Genomic DNA, 22282 nt, shown 5'->3' on the forward strand with positions numbered 1-22282 from the left:
TCTGAAGCTCTGATCTGAAGCTCTGATCTGAAGCTCTGATCTGAAGCTCTGATCTGAAGCTCTGATCTGAAGCTCTGATCTGAAGCTCTGATCTGAAGCTCTGATCTGAAGCTGTGATCTGTCTGTGCCAGTGAGGGATCACAACGAATAGATAGATCAGCTCTGCCCTGACAATGCACTGAACCACAGTGCCCACTCTCTCTCTCTCACACACACACACACACACACACACACACACACACACACACACACACACACACACTTTCTTTGTCTCCGTCTTTGTGGTTACCTGTAGCGCCAGCTCCTGGATGTGTCTGAAGAGTTCCACGTCTTTCTCTGTCAGGTTCTCGTGTCCTGGTAGCTTGTCCTCATCCTCACGCCAGTCACTACTGTCCTGATTGTCTGTGAAGGACAGACAGAGGGGGACAGTAAGTCTGTGGGACACTTACAGAAAGGGGACAGTATATTAATGTTTTAAGGTTCTGACTGACACACAAAGTGCTAGAACTGACAACTGTGTGGACACTGGGCCAGTTCTCAAAGACCAACAACCACTATGCAGGTGTTGGGTCTGTCTGAAGGACATAGTATGAAGTACAGCTTTTGACTGATACAAATACAGCCACTGCAACCCCTCATTCACCCTCAGTATTCGGCCTATATCGAATCTTCCATTCCTCTCAAAAAATTTTGAGAAGGCTGTTGCGCAGCAACTCACTGCCTTCCTGAAGACAAACAATGTATACGAAATGCTTCAGTCTGGTTTTAGACCCCATCATAGCACTGAGACGGCACTTGTGAAGGTGGTAAATGACATTTTAATGGCATCGGACCGAGGCTCTGTATCTGTCCTCGTGCTCCTAGACCTTAGTGCTGCTTTTGATACCATCGATCACCACATTCTTTTGGAGAGATTGTAAACCCAAATTGGTCTACACGGACATGTTCTGGCCTGGTTTAGATCTTATCTGTCGGAAAGATATCAGTTTGTCTCTGTGAATGGTTTGTCCTCTGACAAATCAACTGTAAATTTCGGTGTTCCTCAAGGTTCCGTTTTAGGACCACTATTGTTTTCACTATATATTTTACCTCTTGGGGATGTTATTCGAAAACATAATGTAAACTTTCACTGCTATGCGGATGACACACAGCTGTACATTTCAATGAAACATGGTGAAGCCCCAAAATTGCCCTCGCTAGAAGCATGTGTTTCAGACATAAGGAAGTGGATGGCTGCAAACTTTCTACTATTAAACTCGGACAAAACAGAGATGCTTGTTCTAGGTCCCAAGAAACAAAGAGATCTTCTGTTGAATCTGACAATTAATCTTAATGGTTGTACAGTCGTCTCAAATAAAACTGTGAAGGACCTCGGCGTTACTCTGGACCCTGATCTCTCTTTTGAAGAACATATCAAGACCATTTCGAGGACAGCTTTTTTCCATCTACGTAACATTGCAAAAATCAGAAACTTTCTGTCCAAAAATGATGCAGAAAAATTAATCCATGCTTTTGTCACTTCTAGGTTAGACTACTGCAATGCTCTATTTTCCGGCTACCCGGATAAAGCACTAAATAAACTTCAGTTAGTGCTAAATACGGCTGCTAGAATCCTGACTAGAACCAAAAAAAAATATCATATTACTCCAGTGCTAGCCTCTCTACACTGGCTTCCTGTCAAAGCAAGGGCTGATTTCAAGGTTTTACTGCTAACCTACAAAGCATTACATGGGCTTGCTCCTACCTATCTCTCTGATTTGGTCCTGCCGTACATACCTACACGTACGCTACGGTCACAAGACGCAGGCCTCCTAATTGTCCCTAGAATTTCTAAGCAAACAGCTGGAGGCAGCGCTTTCTCCTATAGAGCTCCATTTTTATGGAACGGTCTGCCTACCCATGTCAGAGACGCAAACTCGGTCTCAACCTTTAAGTCTTTACTGAAGACTCATCTCTTCAGTGGGTCATATGATTGAGTGTAGTCTGGCCCAGGAGTGGGAAGGTGAACGGAAAGGCTCTGGAGCAACGAACCGCCCTTGCTGTCTCTGCCTGGCCGGTTCCCCTCTTTCCACTGGGATTCTCTGCCTCTAACCCTATTACAGGGGCTGAGTCACTGGCTTGCTGGGGCTCTCTCATGCCGTCCCTGGAGGGGGTGCGTCACCTGAGTGGGTTGATTCACTGTTGTGGTCATCCTGTCTGGGTTGGCGCCCCCCCCTTGGGTTGTGCCGTGGCGGAGATCTTTGTGGGCTATACTCAGCCTTGTCTCAGGATGGTAAGTTGGTGGTTGAAGATATCCCTCTAGTGGTGTGGGGGCTGTGCTTTGGCAAAGTGGGTGGGGTTATATCCTTCCTGTTTGGCCCTGTCCGGGGGTGTCCTCGGATGGGGCCACAGTGTCTCCTGACCCCTCCTGTCTCAGCCTCCAGTATTTATGCTGCAGTAGTTTGTGTCGGGGGGCTGGGGTCAGTTTGTTATATCTGGAGTACTTCTCCTGTCCTATTCGGTGTCCTGTGTGAATCTAAGTGTGCGTTCTCTAATTCTCTCCTTCTCTCTTTCTTTCTCTCTCTCTGAGGACCTGAGCCCTAGGACCATGCCCCAGGACTACATGACATGATGACTCCTTGCTGTCCCCAGTCCACCTGGCCATGCTGCTGTTCCAGTTTCAACTGACCTGAGCCCTAGGACCATGCCCCAGGACTACCTGACATGATGACTCCTTGCTGTCCCCAGTCCACCTGGCCATGCTGCTGCTCCAGTTTCAACTTCCACCTGACTGTGCTGCTGCTCCAGTTTCAACTGTTCTGCCTTATTATTATTCGACCATGCTGGTCATTTATGAACATTTGAACATCTTGGCCATGTTCTGTTATAATCTCCACCCGGCACAGCCAGAAGAGGACTGGCCACCCCACATAGCCTGGTTCCTCTCTAGGTTTCTGGCCTTTCTAGGGAGTTTTTCCTAGCCACCGTGCTTCTACACATGCATTGCTAGCTGTTTGGGGTTTTAGGCTGGGTTTCTGTACAGCACTTTGAGATATCAGCTGATGTACGAAGGGCTATATAAATACATTTGATTTGATTTGATTCAATGTATTATTCAGCATACCCTCCTCACCTGTCCTGTCGTCCCCCTCTTCCTTGCGTATGGCCTTCTTGCGGATGCGGTATTGCTGGGAGTAGTCCACCTCGTGCTGGGCCTTGCGTCCGTCGGGCGAGGGCGTGAAGAACTTTGTGAGTGCGTCAATCAGGCCCTTGGTCTTCTTGTTGAAGCGAAGGCCTCCCTGCTCCGACGAGTCCTCTCGTAGGGAGAACAGCAGCCGGTCGTCACCAGGATAACCCTCGCAGGACGAGCTAGACGACGAGTGTGGGGAGGAGGAGCCCTGCGAGCGCCGCCCCCCCTTCCGCCTGCCACGCCCACCCGGCCCTCGCAGCTTCTTGAATGGCCTGCAATGGGAGACAGGACTATTCAGACACCCACCAGCTAATAGCAACACCCTATATAGACTAAGGCCTGGTCATTTGGAATACATTTACATAGCAACAAGAGCAACAGAAGACAGTCAAAAATGTTTTGGCTGTGTTTCCAATGATCAAGTATTGTCAACAAAAGAGTACGGCTAGGTTCCCCACTCCCACATTAAACAACTCCATTTGGTTGATCAGCGAGTGTCACATAGCTAGATTCTATTCTCCAAAGAAGCTTCATTTATAGCATGAAACTCAGCTCTTAGACTAATAGGCAGTCATTAAAAACAGTCTGACTGGCCAGTGAAACTCTAGTGGGGCGGATCTGAAGCGACCCTCTGTGTTTTACAGGTCTAGCACCGTGTCGTACTGCTAGCTCCCAGACGGTGCTGCTCTCTTCATGTCGTTACCAACCTGTTCTTGGGTCGTCCCAGTGGTGCATTGTAGCGCCGTTTGATTTGTGCTGCCTTTTCATGCAAGAGCTTTCTGCCCTTTTTCCTGGGCTGACAGATCTGACAGATCCACATGCCTGGTGGGAGAGCAGAACAGATCAGAAGAGATCCGATCAGAAGAGATCAGGAGTGTATTAGCTTAGCTGGCCTGAAACCGCTTCTTCAGTACTACCACCATACACTGACATCACTACACATTACCACCAGCATTAAAACCACAATAAAGATCCATGTCATTACACTGGTGGAAAGAGGTACCGTCTTGGTTTGTGGTCCTTCTGAGCTTTGTCATTTGTTCCCAATTATCTCATGGCCATAGTCGTTTAGATGTACAGTGGATCCATTTACTGCACAGAGGTAGGAATTTCCAGGGACAGCGCATGTTCAAGTGGGTTTTATTAGGTACATTAGGAGGGTCAGGGGTAGGAGAAGAAGTAGTGGAGAGGGGGGTTACCTTTTGGCATCCGCATCAGTGGGGGGTCACAGCACTCCATGTGGAACCCCCGGTCACAGGAGTCACAGAACAACATGTTCTCCTAAACGCACGCACGCACACACACAGTAAAAATTTGGTCACTCCCTGCCGTCATGTTTACATAGTTGACATTTCCACCATTTGCATATTTCCCTCCAACCAGAACTGTACTGTTCTTGGCAGGTCTGAGGAGAGAGAGAACCATCTGCAGCAGCTGTCTAAAATAGTTATGTTTGTTTAAAAACAACAGATCCGATTCCTACGTATTGTGCTGAAGTACAGGCAGACACACTGGCTGACACAGAGACACACGGACACAAACACTCACTGCGTTTTTGCCTTGATCTTGACAGTTGCTGCAGGTCTTGCATTCGATGCACTGCCACCACAGAGCTTTGACTCGCACAGTGAGCTCTGGTGAGAACTTTAGACAGGACGGGTGGCCTAGGGGGCACAGTTCAACAGAGCCACACACTCACTATCCTGACAACCACAGGACAGCACCACCACAATATAAATAAGTTACGCACAAAAGGCCCTATAGAGCCAAAATCAACCATGAGAACAAACTACCAAATTCAGACATCTACGAGAACCAACCTGTGAAATTATAGGTTTAACTAAAGTTAAGACAAATCCAATAGAACAAGGTGCAGGCAGAAGTAGCAGGCAGTGCTGCCTTGATGTCTCAGCGTATAGAAACCGTGCTGCCACAGTGTGACTCACCGCTGTTGCCACAGTCTGCACAGGAGATGAGCTCCTCTGGCTTCTTGTCTCGGTTCGACTCCGTAGTGCCCAGGCAGAAGCTGCAGATAGGGATGGGCTCTGCCACAGGCTGAGAGATGGAGAGAAAGAGGGAGGGGGGGCAGAGAGAGAGACACACACACACACATAGAGGGAGTCACTTATTAACAGTTCCATTGTACCAGACAGAGGGGTAAAACAACAGCGCATCGTTGTGTCCACATTCAGATCACTGTCAATGAGCCTGCTGTGAGGAGAAGGTTTGAACCAGCCACAGAGACAGCAGTTAAAGTTCAATCAGACAGGAAATTAATACAGTTAATTTGTCAGTGAGATTAAGTGAATGGCAGAGGCAGCAGACTCTTCCCTGGTGAGGATGTTGTGATCTAACAGATGACCATTAAAGGCGATGATGATGATGATAATGAAAGCCTGCCTATACTACAGAAGATCAAGGCCCATATTATTCACAAAGTGTCTCAGAGTAAGAGTGAGGATCTAGGATGAGTTTTGCCTTTTCGATTATAATGAACGGACACATGAGCTTAGATCAGCAGTCCAAATCCAACATATGGGCCCAGAGATAATAGTTTCTACAGTACCCAGAGGTCTTAGTTCTGCTCCTAACTGACTGCTTGATCAGACCTGATCTGATACTAGAACATGTCGCATGACCTGAATGAACCGTCCCTCCCTTGACTCGGCATGAATGGCTGCACAACATTCCCATTTCATTTCCAGAGCAGCGCTGTGCAGTGTGAATAAGGGATACCTGTTAGTATCCTGGCAAGGAAACAAAACAACAAGCGGATTCAACTTCTTTAGGAGAACAGCCATAATGTTGGAAACATCATTATGTTGTTATCAAGAGTCACATTTATTTATTTTCCAAGCTGTAGCAAACAATATTTTATATACAGCAGGTTTTTAAAATGACGAAAGAGTTACATCTGCTTTGTGATTTCATTTTTACTTTGGAAAACAATATAGTGATCCTGGTATCGTCCCAGCCTCAAGTCTGAGGCCACTAAAGGCCATGTTCTGTTTTGTTGCTTATACTGTAACACACCATCTGACATGTGCTTCTGGGACGCCATAAATCATTCAGCATGAGAAGAGGAGAGCCACCCAGGACCCTTTCTCTGAGACACACACACACACGCATCCTCACAGTCATAACAGACACAGGGCAGCTACACAGAGTGAGTCACACACAATTGTCTTCCCTGCACACACAGAGGGGATAAAAACAGGAGGAGGGATGTGATGGTTCTCCTTCAATGTCCCTGGAGCCTTGGAGCCCAGGGGAGTAGTCAGTGGTGGAGGAAGGCTGATGACTAAAGCCCAGGGGAGTAGTCAGTGGTGGAGGGAGGCTGATGACTAAAGCCCAGGGGAGTAGTCAGTGGTGGAGGGAGGCTGGTGACTAAAGCCCAGGGGAGTAGTCAGTGGTGGAGGGAGGCTGGTGACTAAAGCCCAGGGGAGTAGTCAGTGGTGGAGGGAGGCTGGTGACTAAAGCCCAGGGGAGTAGTCAGTGGTGGAGGGAGGCTGATGACTAAAGCCCAGGGGAGTAGTCAGTGGTGGAGGGAGGCTGATGACTAAAGCCCAGGGGAGTAGTCAGTGGTGGAGGGAGGCTGGTGACTAAAGCCCAGGGGAGTAGTCAGTGGTGGAGGGAGGCTGGTGACTAAAGCCCAGGGGAGTAGTCAGTGGTGGAGGGAGGCTGGTGACTAAAGCCCAGGGGAGTAGTCAGTGGTGGAGGGAGGCTGGTGACTAAAGCCCAGGGGAGTAGTCAGTGGTGGAGGGAGGCTGATGAATAAAGCCCAGGGTAGTCAGTGGTGGAGGGAGGCTGATGACTAAAGCCCAGGGGAGTAGTCAGTGGTGGAGGGAGGCTGATGACTAAAGCCCAGGGGAGTAGTCAGTGGTGGAGGGAGGCTGATGACTAAAGCCCAGGGGAGTAGTCAGTGGTGGAGGGAGGCTGATGACTAAAGCCCAGGGGAGTAGTCAGTGGTGGAGGGAGGCTGATGACTAAAGCCCAGGGGAGTAGTCAGTGGTGGAGGGAGGCTGATGACTAAAGCCCAGGGGAGTAGTCAGTGGTGGAGGGAGGCTGATGACTAAAGCCCAGGGGAGTAGTCAGTGGTGGAGGGAGGCTGATGACTAAAGCCCAGGGGAGTAGTCAGTGGTGGAGGGAGGCTGATGACTAAAGCCCAGGGGAGTAGTCAGTGGTGGAGAGAGGCTGATGACTAAAGCCCAGGGGAGTAGTCAGTGGTGGAGGGAGGCTGATGACTAAAGCCCAGGGGAGTAGTCAGTGGTGGAGGGAGGCTGATGACTAAAGCCCAGGGGAGTAGTCAGTGGTGGAGGGAGGCTATAGAGCTGGCGCAAAGGGCTGGATGCTGGGGCGGGGGGGGATTTCTGTAAGCCGGGCCCAAAAAATAAATACAATTGTTGCCAGCCAAAATGTCTGCAAAAAAAATGTTTCCATCACAAAATAATGCGTTTCAATCATTGATGGAAGAAGTCAATGTGCTCCAAATTAAATATATTTCATAGACTAATAAATCTTCAAGCTACTTGGAAATTTGTCTGTTTATTTTTAATCAAGCTAAAAGACTGGGCAAAATTGGTGAAGATTGTGTTGATTATCCCCGTTTCCAGTGTGCCCGGTGAGAGGCAATTCTTTCTCCAAAACAGAGTAAAAGACGGTCTCAAGACGGCACCTTCTTGAGGACAAAGTAACGAGGCTGATGTACATCACAAGCCACTCCAAGGAGTTGGACAGTTTTGACTTCCCAACAGCAGCGGCTCACTTTGAGCAGGTCAAGGTCCGTGCAAACTCAAGTAAATTAGATGCATATTATTGTGTTGGTCAGGCCCGGTCCTAGAGGTTCCACTGACGCCCTAAGCAAGATCAACATATGCCGTCCGAGTCATGTATAGATAGTATAAAGATTTGGAATGGACAGACTTGAGTAGAGTAATAAATGTGGATCATGTGCAATTGGTGCATTTCAGTTGAGCTTATTCAGTAGGACTTGGAAACAACTATTCACATCAGAGAGTTACAATGTTGCAATTACTTGGCAGCCAACTGCCTATAGTAGGAAACAGAGTTATCAATATCCCATGTATATCACACGACGATAGTGTTGACCCCACGATAGTTCAAATTACAATAAACAGAACATTTATTAACATCATCCAGTAGAACTGTAAAAAGAGCTTTCATGAATGCGTGGCACAGGCCTCGTTTCACAGGACAGTTGGAAAAATAAGCTTTCTCTCAATGAACCAGCCTTAACGAATAGTTTATTTACATATTGAATTTGATTGTCCAACATCAGTTTTATAATTTCTTCATTTTGTTGCCGCCTAGAGCAGCCTCTTTCCACTGCTGTGGTGCTGAATCGCAGCGGGAATGGGAAGTGGGATGGCCCGACTCTGTTGTTCCTAGACAGACATGTTTTGTTATTAGGCCTAATTCAAATGTTCATGCCTAGGCTAAATTCAATTAGAGAGGCCTCGATTATATTTGAAAACATTGGTGTTTTCTTAATTAAAATGTTCATACATTTTAGAGGTCAGGTCGTTAGAAAATGATACTATACAAAATGTATATTTTGAAGCTGTGTTTTATTACTGTGTAGGCAACTTGTTCTGGGTTAAATGTTTCTTTCTGCTTTTAAATGATATTAATGTATAATTTATAGGAGGAATGAAGACTTCAGTAAAAACCTGTCATGTTGGTATAAGAACATCGTTCTAATTATTATAATTTTTTTTTTAAATTTATTACAACTTTCTATTCTTTTAAGATGAACTACAATAATGGAAATCTCATTTTGAGCACCGTGGATGAACGCCCTAATACATATGGATGTCCGCTAAATTTATCAAATGTCGCCAAATTTTCCTGATGGAAACCCTGCTGGGTAGGATAAGGCTGAGGGCAGGGGCAAAGACATTCCTGTCTGACTGCACATAGCTCCACGCAGGGATGGAAAAGCAGGTCCAAGCAGGGGAGAGGAGGAGAAAAGACAGTCCGAAGAGCTTGATTTATTGGGTTCATTTCCCTCTGACTCAGGCTCCCGCTTGCATGCAGGGACACCTCACATTGAGAACAGAGAGAGAAAGCAAGAAAGAGCGAGGAGAGAGAAAAAAAATGTAGAAAAGAGAAAGGAGGGAAAATATGGCAGCAGTCCTTTGTGCAGTCTCCCAGAGACCAACACCTCAATCATTCCTGCCAGTTAACCCCTTCCCTCCCAGTGGAGGTTGCCCTGTGTGTGCTCACTCACTCACTCTCTCCACGCTCGAGCAGCTAGCGCATGCAGAGCACAGCCATCGGGTTTCATACACACATTACAGTGTGGGGTTTCATTGGTGATATGACTCAATTACTGACACTAAAGAATAAATCAATTGTTTTCCAAGACAATATGTGTGGGACAAATGGTGTACATTTTCCTGAAATTCCTCACGGAGGCATGCTTTCTTTTTTAAAAGCCCCCCAAAAATGCTATTATCACATATACCAGATAAATACAGTGAAATGTGTTGTTTTACAGGGTTGTTTTTATAGTAATCCAGCACCCCTGGAGCAAATTAGGGTGAAGTGCCCTGCTCTAGGGAACATACACAGATTTTTCACCTTGTCGGCTCAGGTATTCGACCCAACGATCTTTCGCTTACTGGCCCATTGCTCTAACTGCTAGGCTACCTACAGCCCTAACCTTCTGTAAGGTTAGCAATATATTTCCCTCAAGATATAGTCTTCTACTTTATTAGCCATAAACTTAAAGACTGGTGAGTCAGTCACATGGTTGGCAGAAGGTGACATTCAAGTCCAGAATTCCCACAACAGTGTTGTTGACCTGTATGCTACTATGTACACACTAAATAAGAGATGATTTCAGCAGGCAGGAAAAGTTAGTCACAACACAGACACGCTTATAACTCATCTCACCATGTCAATGCAACAGCAGAGTAATCTCTACATGCTTGAACAACTACAGACAGAGTCTAGATAAGCATCCTTCAGGTTAGAGTGAGGGCTCAAGCCCTTTATACCCAGACAGGTAGAAGTACCCCTACCACTACTCTGTCCTGACATCTAGCCCTCTGTCTTACTAAGGCCAACACTTGAGCAAAGACAGAGCCTAGTTAATAAGGATTTATAGTATAGGCCTAGATTTTCCACGTTAGCTGTCCCATTACGATAGATACACTGGCTCATGCTACGGTAGCATGTCCGTAGTGTACAACAGTGGACTGGTTTTGCCTCAGGACTCAAATTGAATCAGGTTGTCTCAGTCACAATCCAATATTCACATTACGGTTTTGGTTGGCAAAATGCAATCTGGAAAACAGTTACTTTTTAAAAATGTGTTTTACTGTTTAATGCTGTATTGATAGTAAATGTACCAATTATATAACAAGGGAACAATAGTCCCACCTTTTTCACTGTCAATAATTTCACTTTACCCATATTCTTGATGCAGAAGGTTAATAAGCTCACTGGTGTGAGACCACAAAATCCTCTAAATAGCACTGCTAATAACTCTATATTGAAGATACTGTGATTGAAGAAAAATTGCTTAACTCCATTAAATATTTAAAATAAATTGATGATTTATCATTGCTACACACTTTCTACCTGGTTTTAGTCATTTATAAGATACATCGCGACCCATTCAAAATCTCCTGCGATCTAAATGTGGGTCGAGACCCACCAGTTGAGAATCGCTGGTGTACAATACCCTAGCTGAGAGATGCACTGTGAGAGTGGCCTGGTTTCTCCTTGGCCATTTGCATTGGGTGTAATAGAGAAGGAGCAAGTGAAAGGGAGAGGACAAAGGAGGAGATAATGAGAGAGAGAACAATGAGAGGGCGAAAGGATAAGGATGTAGGGAGGGAGGAAATAGGATGAGAGAAAGAGGGAGATAGAAAAGATGCCCTGTTGTCCTTGTCTCATGTCAAGTCAAGGTTCTCATTAACATGTGAAACCTATTTCACCATCCAACCACCAGGCAGCGCTGAGCTGCCCCTCCTCCCGTCCCCAATACAGACTCAGCCCCTCACCACAACCTCATTGATCACCGTTACAGGCCAGTCGCTCCGCAGCACATGCTCGGCCACTCGCACACTCTCGTCACGAGGAACACACACACGAAACACACAACCTCCAGGCATAGCAGGAATATGGAGTGGATGACTTAACATAGCTAGCTATATATCTTCCGATGGCTCAAAAGGTTGAGTGGAGAATGGTGTTAGGAACACCCAAGTAGTGGGATTGACTCCTGCATGGGCCAATGGACCACGTATCCTGAATCACTGTATTACTGACTGAAAGTCTATTTGGATAATAGCATTAACTAAATGACCTTATTACACGCGTTGGGATTTTGGTTTAAATAGACATGCTTCCTGCCGGTCTAGCTGTTAGAAGCAGTGAAGCACCATACAGTAGGGAGGTTAATGAGGTAAAAGGCTAAATCAGTAATCACTGTATCAAAAAGGTACGAGTTGGCCGTGTGTGTGCCAGCTAAAGACTTCCCAGATGGAGAACACATTGGCCCTATTTGCTGGGTTCGAGTTCTACAAAGCCCCGCAGTCATTCTACGCCAACAAGCATTCTCATCACTCTCTCACGCCGCAGCCACTTTAACCCCAGTCAGCCTGATAATGGCAGTCCACCAGACTACTGCCCAGATGCTGTCTGTGTCTGTGTGTGTGTGTGTGTGTGTGGGTGTGACTCATACACCTCTGGTGTCACTAGGGCAAGTGGGGACACCTGGCCAGTGAAATATGAGCTCTGTTAGATTTCATTAGTGACACACCAACACTAACAACCTGCTCATAATACATCCCTATTTAAAGGCCAAGCATAGGCTAAATACATCCATAACCTGAGAGAAGTATAGGTCAATGGACATGGCCTTTGAGCACAGAGTAGAAGTCAATTCAAATGATGTCTCCTATCTAAGGACTCCAGGTAATGCATTGGGTTAAATGTAAACAATAGCTGTCTCCAATGCAAATCAACCTGCACTTTCCCCAGACTCCACACTTCACCGTAACATGGTTTAGTCTACTAACAAATAAATCAGCCCTGTATTGTCCATCAATACTTTCCGAAACCCTACTTGATCCATTGGCTTAGCAGACTGCTAACAAATATCTGCTCTCTCCATTGCAAACCTGATACTCAACGGGCTTCAAAGACATTGTCATCATGGCTCTGGGATATGGACCTCTTTCTGGACCCCAGTGGTGTCCACTGTCCACTACTGAGAGAAATGTCTCACTTATCAGTCCAGACACCTCTCTGACCTGGCCAGCGCCTCTCTACACAGAGACACTGCAGCGGTGGGGGAGACCGCACTGGCGATGCAGCGGTGGGGGAGACCGCACTGGCGATGCAGCGGTGGGGGAGACCGCACTGGCGATGCAGCGGTGGGGGAGACCGCACTGGCGATGCAGCGGTGGGGGAGACCGCACTGGCGATGCAGCGGTGGGGGAGACCGCATTGGCGATGCAGCGGTGGGGGAGACCGCACTAGCGATGCAACGGTGGGGGAGACCACACTGACCCAAGGCACATAATCCTTGTTTACTGGTATGTTGTATTTATGTCCTGTGTTGCGCTAAGGCTTTACTTAGCAGATACAAACACTAGAGGGTTGTAATGTTAGCTAAAAGGGGGAGCTAATATCCATGTGACACATTTCAGTAATTAGCCTACACAGGGAGAGCGGTACATGCGTATGCCATTACGGTTTGAAAGTGACTGAGATAAAAACACAATTAGGCTCCAATTAGGCCTACAACTCATTCATAGGCAGACAACCAACCTGCTAGCACACTGAACAGAATGAATCAGGTCAGTGAGAACACTACACGGTCACCCCAATCCAATCAGTTGCTTATATTTTCACACGTCCCTCCCCTGAAACAGCAACATCAGTGAGGAGAACTTTGCTTCACCCGGGTCCAGCTGCTGTGAAAAGGGCAAGCACAGGGCCACGATCGCTCTTCACCTCACCTCCCTCCCCGACGCCATAACAATTCCCATCTTATCCCCGTCCCATAGCCTCCTAATGGCCCACTAGGCTCATAACTACAGCTGGCTCTGGGTGGCTCATCTCAGAAAAAGCAATGAGGTTTGCTATCTATACATCTGTGACCCTTGACTGACTCCACACCCCCCTTGCCTCCCCCAATATGGCCCGGTAGTGACCCCCTATTAGGGGGAGAGAGTGGGTCTGCAATAATGTTTGAATGGAGCTGTGTGACACAGTCATTCGGTGTTGAGTACACAAATCTCCCCTGCCATGGGGTCAAAGCCAGTGCTTATCCATTTGTTTTTCCCCCCCTCCGTCTCTCCCCTCACCCACCGCTCCCATTCTAAATTACAACCACTAGCAATCATGAAGGCAATATGGCACTGATGAGCCTTTGCCTGAGTGAGAGGGAGAGAGTGAGAGTGAGAGTGAGAAGAGGGAAGCGTGAGCGTCACACCCCACCAGTCACACACACACACAAACACACAGTGGGATAAGCTAGAAGACATGAGGCTGACAGAGGCTCTATGGCAGAGACATGGTGAGGCAGCTACTTTAATACTGCAAATAGCAGCATAAGAGGAACAGAGCTGTCTGGTCTGGAGGTTGCCTGAATGCCAAAGAGAAACATTCAAATCACTCCCAGCCAGCAAGGGAGCTGCTTTAGTTGCAGTACATCCAGAGTTCACCATGCAATGGCCTCAAACAACAAATGAACACCACTACGAATGAGCCTGTTTACTCAACTAAGTCAGAGGGATCACGGTCTTAAAAGGATATTCCACCTCAAACCACTAATTCCTATGATTAACAGTGTTAAATAATACTAATTAGGGCTGAGAATTTCCAGGGACCTCACGATACGATATTATCACAATACGTATTGCGATTCTCACCATTCTATATGTATTGCGCTTTACTATATTTTATTGAGATGCGATGTTCCAAACATATTGCTCACCATATATTTGCTGCAGAAGGCCAAGAATGCCATGAGAAAATTAGTTTTGATCAGTCATGGAAATAAAAGTGCTGGGCCGAGTTAAAGTTGTCTGTCAGAAGTATTACAATGTAAATGTTATTTTAATCCATCTGTCTGCATATTTCAAGACGTCATATGAGGGTGCAGTGAGACACTTTTCTTGTTAACACAATGGAAATGCTTTATTATCTAAATGTTGAAAGTGCGTGGGCAATGGAGAGAAACAAAATGGTGCAGTTTGAGGCCATGTGGCGCAGTGATGCAGGCACTGGAGATGGGGGTGTGAGCATGTGGGTCTGGGAAGGTGTGATGTAGCTGATGTTTGTGTGATGTCTTTTGTACAGTGCATTCAGAAAGTATTCAGACCCATTCCCCTTTTTGCTACTTATTTGCCTTATTCTAAAGTGTTTTTTAAAATGTTTTATCCTCAATCTACACACAATACCCCATGACGACAAAGCAAAAACAGGTTTAGAAATGTTTGCAAATTTATGGGAAAAAACAACCCAGAAATAACTTATTTACATAAGTATTCAGACCCTTTGCTATGAGACTCTAAATTGAGGTCAGGTGCACCCTGCTTCCATTGTTCATCCCTGAGATGTTTCCACAACTTGATTGGATTCCATCGGTGGTAAACTCAATTGATTGGACATGATTTGGAAAGGCACACCTGTCTATATAAGGTCCCACAGTTGACAGTGCATGTCAGAGCAAAAACCAATGCCACGAAGTTGAAGGAATTGACCGTAGAGCTCAGACAGGATTGTGTCGAGGCACAGATCTGGGAACCGGTACCATTGAAGGTCTCCAACAACACAGTGGCCTCCATCATTGATGGATGACCAAGAACACGATGGTCACTGACAGAGCTCCAGAGTTCCTCTGTGGAGAAGGGAGAACCTTCCAGAAGGAGAACCATCTTTGCAGCACTCCACCAATCAGGCCTTTATGGTAGAGTGGCCAGACAGTAGCCACTCCTCAGTAAAAGGCACATGACAGCCAGCTTGGAGTTTGCCAACAGGCACCTAAAGGACTCTCAGACCATAAGAAACAAGATTTTCTGGTCTGATGAAACCAAGATTGAACTCTTTGGCCTGAATGCCAAGCGTCATATGTGGAGGAAACCTGGCACCATTCCTACGGTGAATCATGGTGGTGGCAGCATCATGCTGTGGGGATGTTTTTCAGCGGCAGGGACTGGGAGACTAGTCAGGATCGAAGGAAAGATGAACAATGAACGAAGTAGAGAGATGCTTGATGAAAACCTGCTCCAAAGCACTCAGGACCTCAGACTGAGCCAAGGTTCACCTTTCAACAGGACAACGACCCTAAGCACACAGCCAAGACAATGCAGGAGTGGCTTCGGGACAAGCTTTCTGAATGTCCTTCAAAGTACTGAGTAAAGGGTCTGAATACTTATCACATTTACATATGTTTTTTATTTTGAATAAATGTGCAAAGATTTTTTTTTAACTGTTTTAGTTTTATCATTATGGGGTATTGTGTATAGATTGATGAGGGGAAAAAAGTTAAATCCATTTTAGAATAAGGCTGTAACGTAACAAAATGTGGAAAAAGTCAAGGGGTCTGGATCATTTTTGAATGCACCATGTATGTGTGTTTTGTATTGTTAATTTTTTTTAATGTTATTATCTTATAACAAAAAGGAAATGAAAGTGCAGAAAACAAATTGGCTCCGTATTTAACCTGGAGAACAAGCTACGGAGGAAAAATACTGGCGTTTTGGTGCAAGTACAGCCAACTAGCGCAATAATTTTGCATATTGTCAAAATTATATGATAGAACGGCAAAAATAATATTCTGATATGTAAATGTATTGATCCCCCCCATCTCTAACACTATGTGAAAACAATATATTTTTTTCACATTTTGTCGTTAGAACAAGATTGCTAGGAACATGTTGGTTGAAGCTCGGTTGAAGCTCAAGTGGACTACAAAACCCATAATGCAAAGGTTGCTACCAACTAATGTAGGTACACACAATAATACAAGTCAATATCAGCATGTGAAGTACAGTAGCTAGCTACCTGTGAAATCTCCTAAACAAACTGCACTATCAATTTAAGAGTCTCACCAAATTCAGCTTGCAGTTCCTCTCTGCCCAGAGTACGTTGCTATGGCAACAATGGCCAGTTCCCACGTTTCCGACAGACACACAAGCCGCATTGCGAGATGGTACTTGAAAGAGAAACTGAGTTGAATCATTTGGTACACCGTATAGAATGAGCACATCTAAGCAAAATCTCTACTTAGTCATGAGGATATTGATAGTATGTCCATACCATCTATTGGCTGATTTGGCAATCTGGAAGTAGGTAATTGTCTTAAAAGCATTATTAAATGTTATCCTCTATCTCCAGTGACAAGAACCATGTACAGTAGCTATGATGTGTTCCTACTCAATTTCCGGATTTCACAGACGGACCACATAGAAGTTAAATCACGGGGAAAGTTTTTATTTTGCCCACTGAACACAGGCTTTCACCAAGTGACAGGAGTTTCATGTCTTATTTTATTTCTGGTGGTGGATTATCCCTATAAGTGGAGGCCATCTGGGCCAGAGGGTCAGTAGTGAGTTAGCCTACATGGCAAACAACCAGCAGGTAAGTCAGGCATGTGACTCCTGGCTGCTCCCACCACCTGGCAGAGATAATCTTAGAATGCGTCCCAAATAGCACCCTATTCCCTATATAGTGCACTACTTTTGACCAGAGACCTAAGGGCCCTAGTCATATACACTGCTCAAAAAAATAAAAGGAACACTTAAAACAACACAATGTAACTCCAAGTCAATCACACTTCTGTGAAATCAAACTGTCCACTTAGGAAGCAACACTGATTGACAATACATTTCACATGCTGTTGTGCAAATGGAATAGACAACAGGGTGAAATTATAGGCAATTAGCAAGACAACCCCAATAAAGGAGTGGTTCTGCAGGTGGGGACCACAGACCACTTCTCAGTTCCTATGCTTCCTGGCTGATGTTTTGGTCACCTTTGAATGCTGGCGGTGCTTTCACTCTAGTGGTAGCATGAGATGGAGTCTACAACCCACACAAGTGGCTCAGGTAGTGCAGCTCATCCAGGATGGCACATCAATGCGAGCTGTGGCAAGAAGGTTTGCTGTGTCTGTCAGCGTAGTGTCCAGAGCATGGAGGCGCTACCAGGAGATAGGCCAGTACATCAGGAGACGTGGAGGAGGCCATAGGAGGGCAACAACCCAGCAGCAGGACCGCTACCTCCACCTTTGTGCAAGGAGGAGCAGGAGGAGCACTGCCAGAGCCCTGCAAAATGACCACCAGCAGGCCACAAATGTGCATGTGTCTGCTCAAACGGTCAGAAACAGACTCCATGAGGGTGGTATGAGGGCCCGACATCCACAGGTGGGGGTTGTGCTTACAGCCCAACACCGTGCAGGACGTTTTTCATTTGCCAGAGAACACCAAGATTGGCAAATTCGCCACTGGCACCCTGTGCTCTTCACAGATGAAAGCAGGTTCACACTGAGCACATGTGACAGACGTGACAGTCTGGAGGCGCCGTGGAGAACGTTCTGCTGCCTGCAACATCCTCCAGCATGACCGGTTTGGGTCAGTCATGGTGTGGGGTGGCATTTCTTTGGGGGGGGGGCCGCACAGCCCTCCATGTGCTCGCCAGAGGTAGCCTGACTGCCAGTAGGTAGATCCTCAGACCCCTTGTGAGACCATATGCTGGTGCAGTTGGCCCTGGGTTCCTCCTAATGCAAGACAATGCTAGACCTCATGTGGCTGGAGTGTGTCAGCAGTTCCTGCAAGAGGAAGGCATTGATGCTATGGACAGGCCCGCCCGTTCCCCAGACCTGAATCCAATTGAGCACATCTCGGACATCATGTCTCACTCCATCCACCAACGCCACATTGCACCACAGACTGTCCTGGAGTTGGCGGATGCTTTAGTCCAGGTCTGGGAGGAGATCCCATCAGGAGACCATCCGCTACCTCATCAGGAGCATGCCCAGGCATTGTAGGGAGGTCATACAGGCACGTGGAGGCCACACACACTACTGAGACTCATTTTGACTTGTTTTAAGGACATTACATCAAAGTTCGGATCAGCCTGTAGTGTGGTTTTCCACTTTAATTTTGAGTGTGACTCCAAATCCAGACCTGAATGGGTTGATAAATTTGATTTCCATTGATCATTTGTGTGATTTTGTTGTCAGCACATTCAACTATGTAAAGAAAAAAGTATTTAATAAGAATATTTCATTCATTCAGATATAGGATGTGTTATTTTAGTGTTCCCTTTTTTATTTTTTTGAGCAGTGTATATAGGGAAGAGGGCAGCATTTGAGACATACCCTTGCAGTATGAACTGAAAGCCTCACAAGACAAACCCCTTGTACGGCAGAGAAGAGTAGAGCAGAACCGAAACGTACTACTCACCCAGTCACAACAGAGTCTGTCTGGAAAGCAGGAGGAGGATCTTTCAGATCACTATACACTACAGCCCTGTCGTCCCTGCTGTGACCTGGATATCATCCCATGGCTGATAAGTGTGTGTATTGCACACAGTGTACAAAACATTAAGAAAACCTTCCTAATATTGAGTTGCACCCCCGTTGTTGCCCTCAGAACAGCCTCAATTCATCAGGGCATGGACTCTACAAGGTGTTGAAAGCGTTCCACAGAGATGCTGGCCTATGTTGACTCCAATGCTTCCCACAGTTGTGTCAAGTTGGCTGGATGTCCTTTTGGTGGTGGTGGACCATTCTTGATACACATGGGAAACTTGTGTGGAAAATCCAGCAGCGTTGCAGTTCCTGACACCAACCAGTGCGCCTGGCTCCTACTACCATACCCCGTTCAAAGGCAGTTCAATCTTTGGTCTTGCCCATTCACCCACTGAATGGCACACATACACAATCCATGTCTCAATTGTCTCAAAGCTTAAAAACCTGTCTCCCCTTCATCTACACTGATTGAGATCAATAAGGGATCATAGCCTTCACCTGGTTTCACTGGTCAGTCAGTCATGGTTTTGTACATTCAGTGCATTAGTGTAAGGGTGCGTACAAGCATATGGTTGTCTGTGTACACGAGTGTGTAAAGTATGCCAGCTTGCGTGCACTTGTGTTTGTTCACAGTGCATGCAGAGGTGCGTATGCATGCCATACGTGTATGCATTCCTGAATGTAATGTGTGTTAGCTAGTGTGCAAGTATGAGTGCGGTCCTGCCCCTAGGAGAGGTTAGTTCTCATCCGGCTGATGTCTATCGGGTTACACTGTGGGTGTGTCTTCTGTCGCCTGCATGTCTGCTCTTCTGCCTCTTCTTTCTCAGAACATGAATCAGCCAGGCCTCTTCCTCTGGCACCAACGCCTCTTCTCCCTCCCCCTCTCTCTCACCCCCTTTCAATTCATTGGGCTTTATTGGCATGGGAAACATATGTTAACAATGCCAAAGCAACTGAAGTAGATAATATACAAAAGTGAAATAAACAATAAAAATGAACAGTAAACATTACACTCACAGAATTTCCAAAAGAATAAAGACATTACTAATGTCATTATGTATATGCACAGTGTTGTAACGATTCTTGCTCTCCCCCCTCCATGTCCACCTCCTCCCATCCCCAGCTCCTCCCTCCCTCCCTCCCTCCGTCCCCAGCTCCTCCCTCCTTCCGAGCTCCTCCCCCTCACCCCTCTCCCTGTGTGTGTGTGTGTGTGTGTGTGTCCACCCCTCTCCCTGTGTGTGTGTGTCCCCACCTCTCCCTGTGTGTGTGTGTCCCAACCTCTCCCTGTGTGTGTGTGTGTGTGTCCCCACCTCTCCCTGTGTGTGTGTGTGTGTGTGTGTGTGTGTGTGTGTGTGTGTCCCCACCTCTCCCTGTGTGTGTGTGTGTCCACCCCTCTCCCTGTGTGTGTGTGTGTGTGTGTGTGTGTGTCCACCCCTCTCCCTGTGTGTGTGTGTGTGTGTCCACCCCTCTCCCTGTGTGTCCACCCCTCTCCCCGTGTGTGTGTGTGTGTGTCCACCCCTCTCCCTGTGTGTGTGTGTCCACCCCTCTCCCTGTGTGTGTGTGTGTGTGTGTGTGTCCACCCCTCTCCCTGTGTGTGTGTGTGTGTGTGTGTGTGTGTGTGTGTGTGTGTCCACCCCTCTCCCTGTGTGTGTGTGTGTCCACCCCTCTCCCTGTGTGTGTGTGTGTCCACCCCTCTCCCTGTGTGTGTGTGTGTCCACCCCTCTCCCTGTGTGTGTGTGTGTGTGTGTGTGTGTCCCCACCTCTCCCTGTGTGTGTGTGTGTGTGTGTGTCCCCACCTCTCCCTGTGTGTCCGTGTGTGTCCCCACCTCTCCCTGTGTGTCCGTGTGTGTCCCCACCTCTCCCTGTGTGTCCGTGTGTGTGTGTCCACCCCTCTCCCTGTGTGTCCGTGTGTGTGTGTCCACCCCTCTCCCTGTGTGTGTGTGTCCACCCCTCTCCCTGTGTGTGTCCCCACCTCTCCCTGTGTGTGTGTGTGTGTGTCTCCACCTCTCCCTGTGTGTGTGTGTGTGTGTCCCCACCTCTCCCTGTGTGTGTGTGTGTCCACCTCTCCCTGTGTGTCCGTGTGTGTGTGTGTGTCCCCACCTCTCCCTGTGTGTGTGTGTGTGTCCCCACCTCTCCCTGTGTGTGTGTGTGTGTGTCCCCACCTCTCCCTGTGTGTGTGTGTGTGTGTCCCCACCTCTCCCTGTGTGTGTGTGTGTGTCCCCACCTCTCCCTGTGTGTGTGTGTGTCCCCACCTCTCCCTGTGTGTGTGTCCCCACCTCTCCCTGTGTGTGTGTGTGTGTGTGTCCACCTCTCCCTGTGTGTGTGTGTCCCCACCTCTCCCTGTGTGTGTGTGTGTGTGTGTCCCCACCTCTCCCTGTGTGTGTGTGTGTGTGTGTCCCCACCTCTCCCTGTGTGTGTGTGTCCCCACCTCTCCCTGTGTGTGTGTCCCCACCTCTCCCTGTGTGTGTGTGTCCCCACCTCTCCCTGTGTGTGTGTGTCCCCACCTCTCCCTGTGTGTGTGTGTGTGTGTCCACCTCTCCCTGTGTGTGTGTGTCCCCACCTCTCCCTGTGTGTGTGTGTGTGTGTCACTACCTCTCCCTGTGTGTCACCACCTCTCCCTGTGTGTGTGTGTGTGTGGTGTGTGGTCCACCTCTCCCTGTGTGTGTGTGTGTCCACCTCTCCCTGTGTGTGTGTCCCCACCTCTCCCTGTGTGTGTGTGTCCCCACCTCTCCCTGTGGTGTGTGTGTGTGTCCCCACCTCTCCCTGTGTGTGTGTGTGTGTCCACACCTCTCCCTGTGTGTGTCCCCACCTCTCCCTGTGTGTGTGTGTCCCCATCTCTCCCTGTGTGTGTGTCCCCACCTCTCCCTGTGTGTGTGTGTGTCCACCCCTCTCCCTGTGTGTGTGTGTGTGTGTGTGTCCACCCCTCTCCCTGTGTGTGTGTGTGTGTGTGTGTCCACCTCTCTGTGTGTGTGTGTGTCCCCCCACCTCTCCCTGTGTGTGTGTGTGTGTGTGTGTCCCCACCTCTCCCTGTGTGTGTGTGTGTGTCCCCACCTCTCCCTGTGTGTGTGTGTGTCCCCACCTCTCCCTGTGTGTGTGTGTGTCCACCCCTCTCCCTGTGTGTGTGTGTGTGTGTCCCCACCTCTCCCTGTGTGTGTGTGTGTGTGTGTGTCCCCACCTCTCCCTGTGTGTGTGTGTGTGTGTCCACCTCTCCCTGTGTGTGTGTGTGTGTGTGTGTGTGTGTGTGTCCCCACCTCTCCCTGTGTGTGTGTATGTCCCCACCTCTCCCTGTGTGTGTGTGTCCCCATCTCTCCCTGTGTGTGTGTGTGTGTGTGTGTGTCCACCCCTCTCCCTGTGTGTGTGTGTCCACCCCTCTCCTGTGTGTGTGTGTGTGTGTGTGTGTCTGTGTCCCCACCTCTCCCTGTGTGTGTGTGTCCCCACCTCTCCCTGTGTGTGTGTGTGTCCACCTCTTCCTGTGTGTGTGTGTCCACCTCTCCCTGTGTGTGTGTGTGTGTGTCCCCACCTCTCCCTGTGTGTGTGTGTGTGTGTGTGTCCCCACCTCTCCCTGTGTGTGTGTGTGTGTGTCCACCTCTTCCTGT

At 47.7% G+C, this 22282-nt stretch overlaps 1 protein-coding gene across 3 annotated transcripts in view; it reads right to left on the reverse strand.

The window, feature by feature from the left end:
• LOC109896078 (histone acetyltransferase KAT6A) overlaps nt 1-22282 on the reverse strand; it is a 62935-nt gene that overhangs the window by 11293 nt on the left and 29360 nt on the right. For 2 of the 3 annotated variants that reach the window (XM_031829787.1, XM_031829786.1), the window contains exons 3-8: nt 5116-5224; nt 4718-4833; nt 4369-4450; nt 3877-3991; nt 3104-3441; nt 290-402 (exon numbers count right to left, since the gene is read on the reverse strand). In XM_031829787.1, coding sequence (XP_031685647.1) covers nt 290-402; nt 3104-3441; nt 3877-3991; nt 4369-4450; nt 4718-4833; nt 5116-5224 — 873 coding nt within the window. The remainder of the gene's footprint in view (nt 1-289; nt 403-3103; nt 3442-3876; nt 3992-4368; nt 4451-4717; nt 4834-5115; nt 5225-22282) is intronic. The other variant, XM_020490303.2, reaches the window with a different exon arrangement.

The sequence above is a fragment of the Oncorhynchus kisutch genome, linkage group LG8, assembly GCF_002021735.2.
Source record: "Oncorhynchus kisutch isolate 150728-3 linkage group LG8, Okis_V2, whole genome shotgun sequence".
NCBI lineage: Eukaryota > Metazoa > Chordata > Actinopteri > Salmoniformes > Salmonidae > Oncorhynchus > Oncorhynchus kisutch.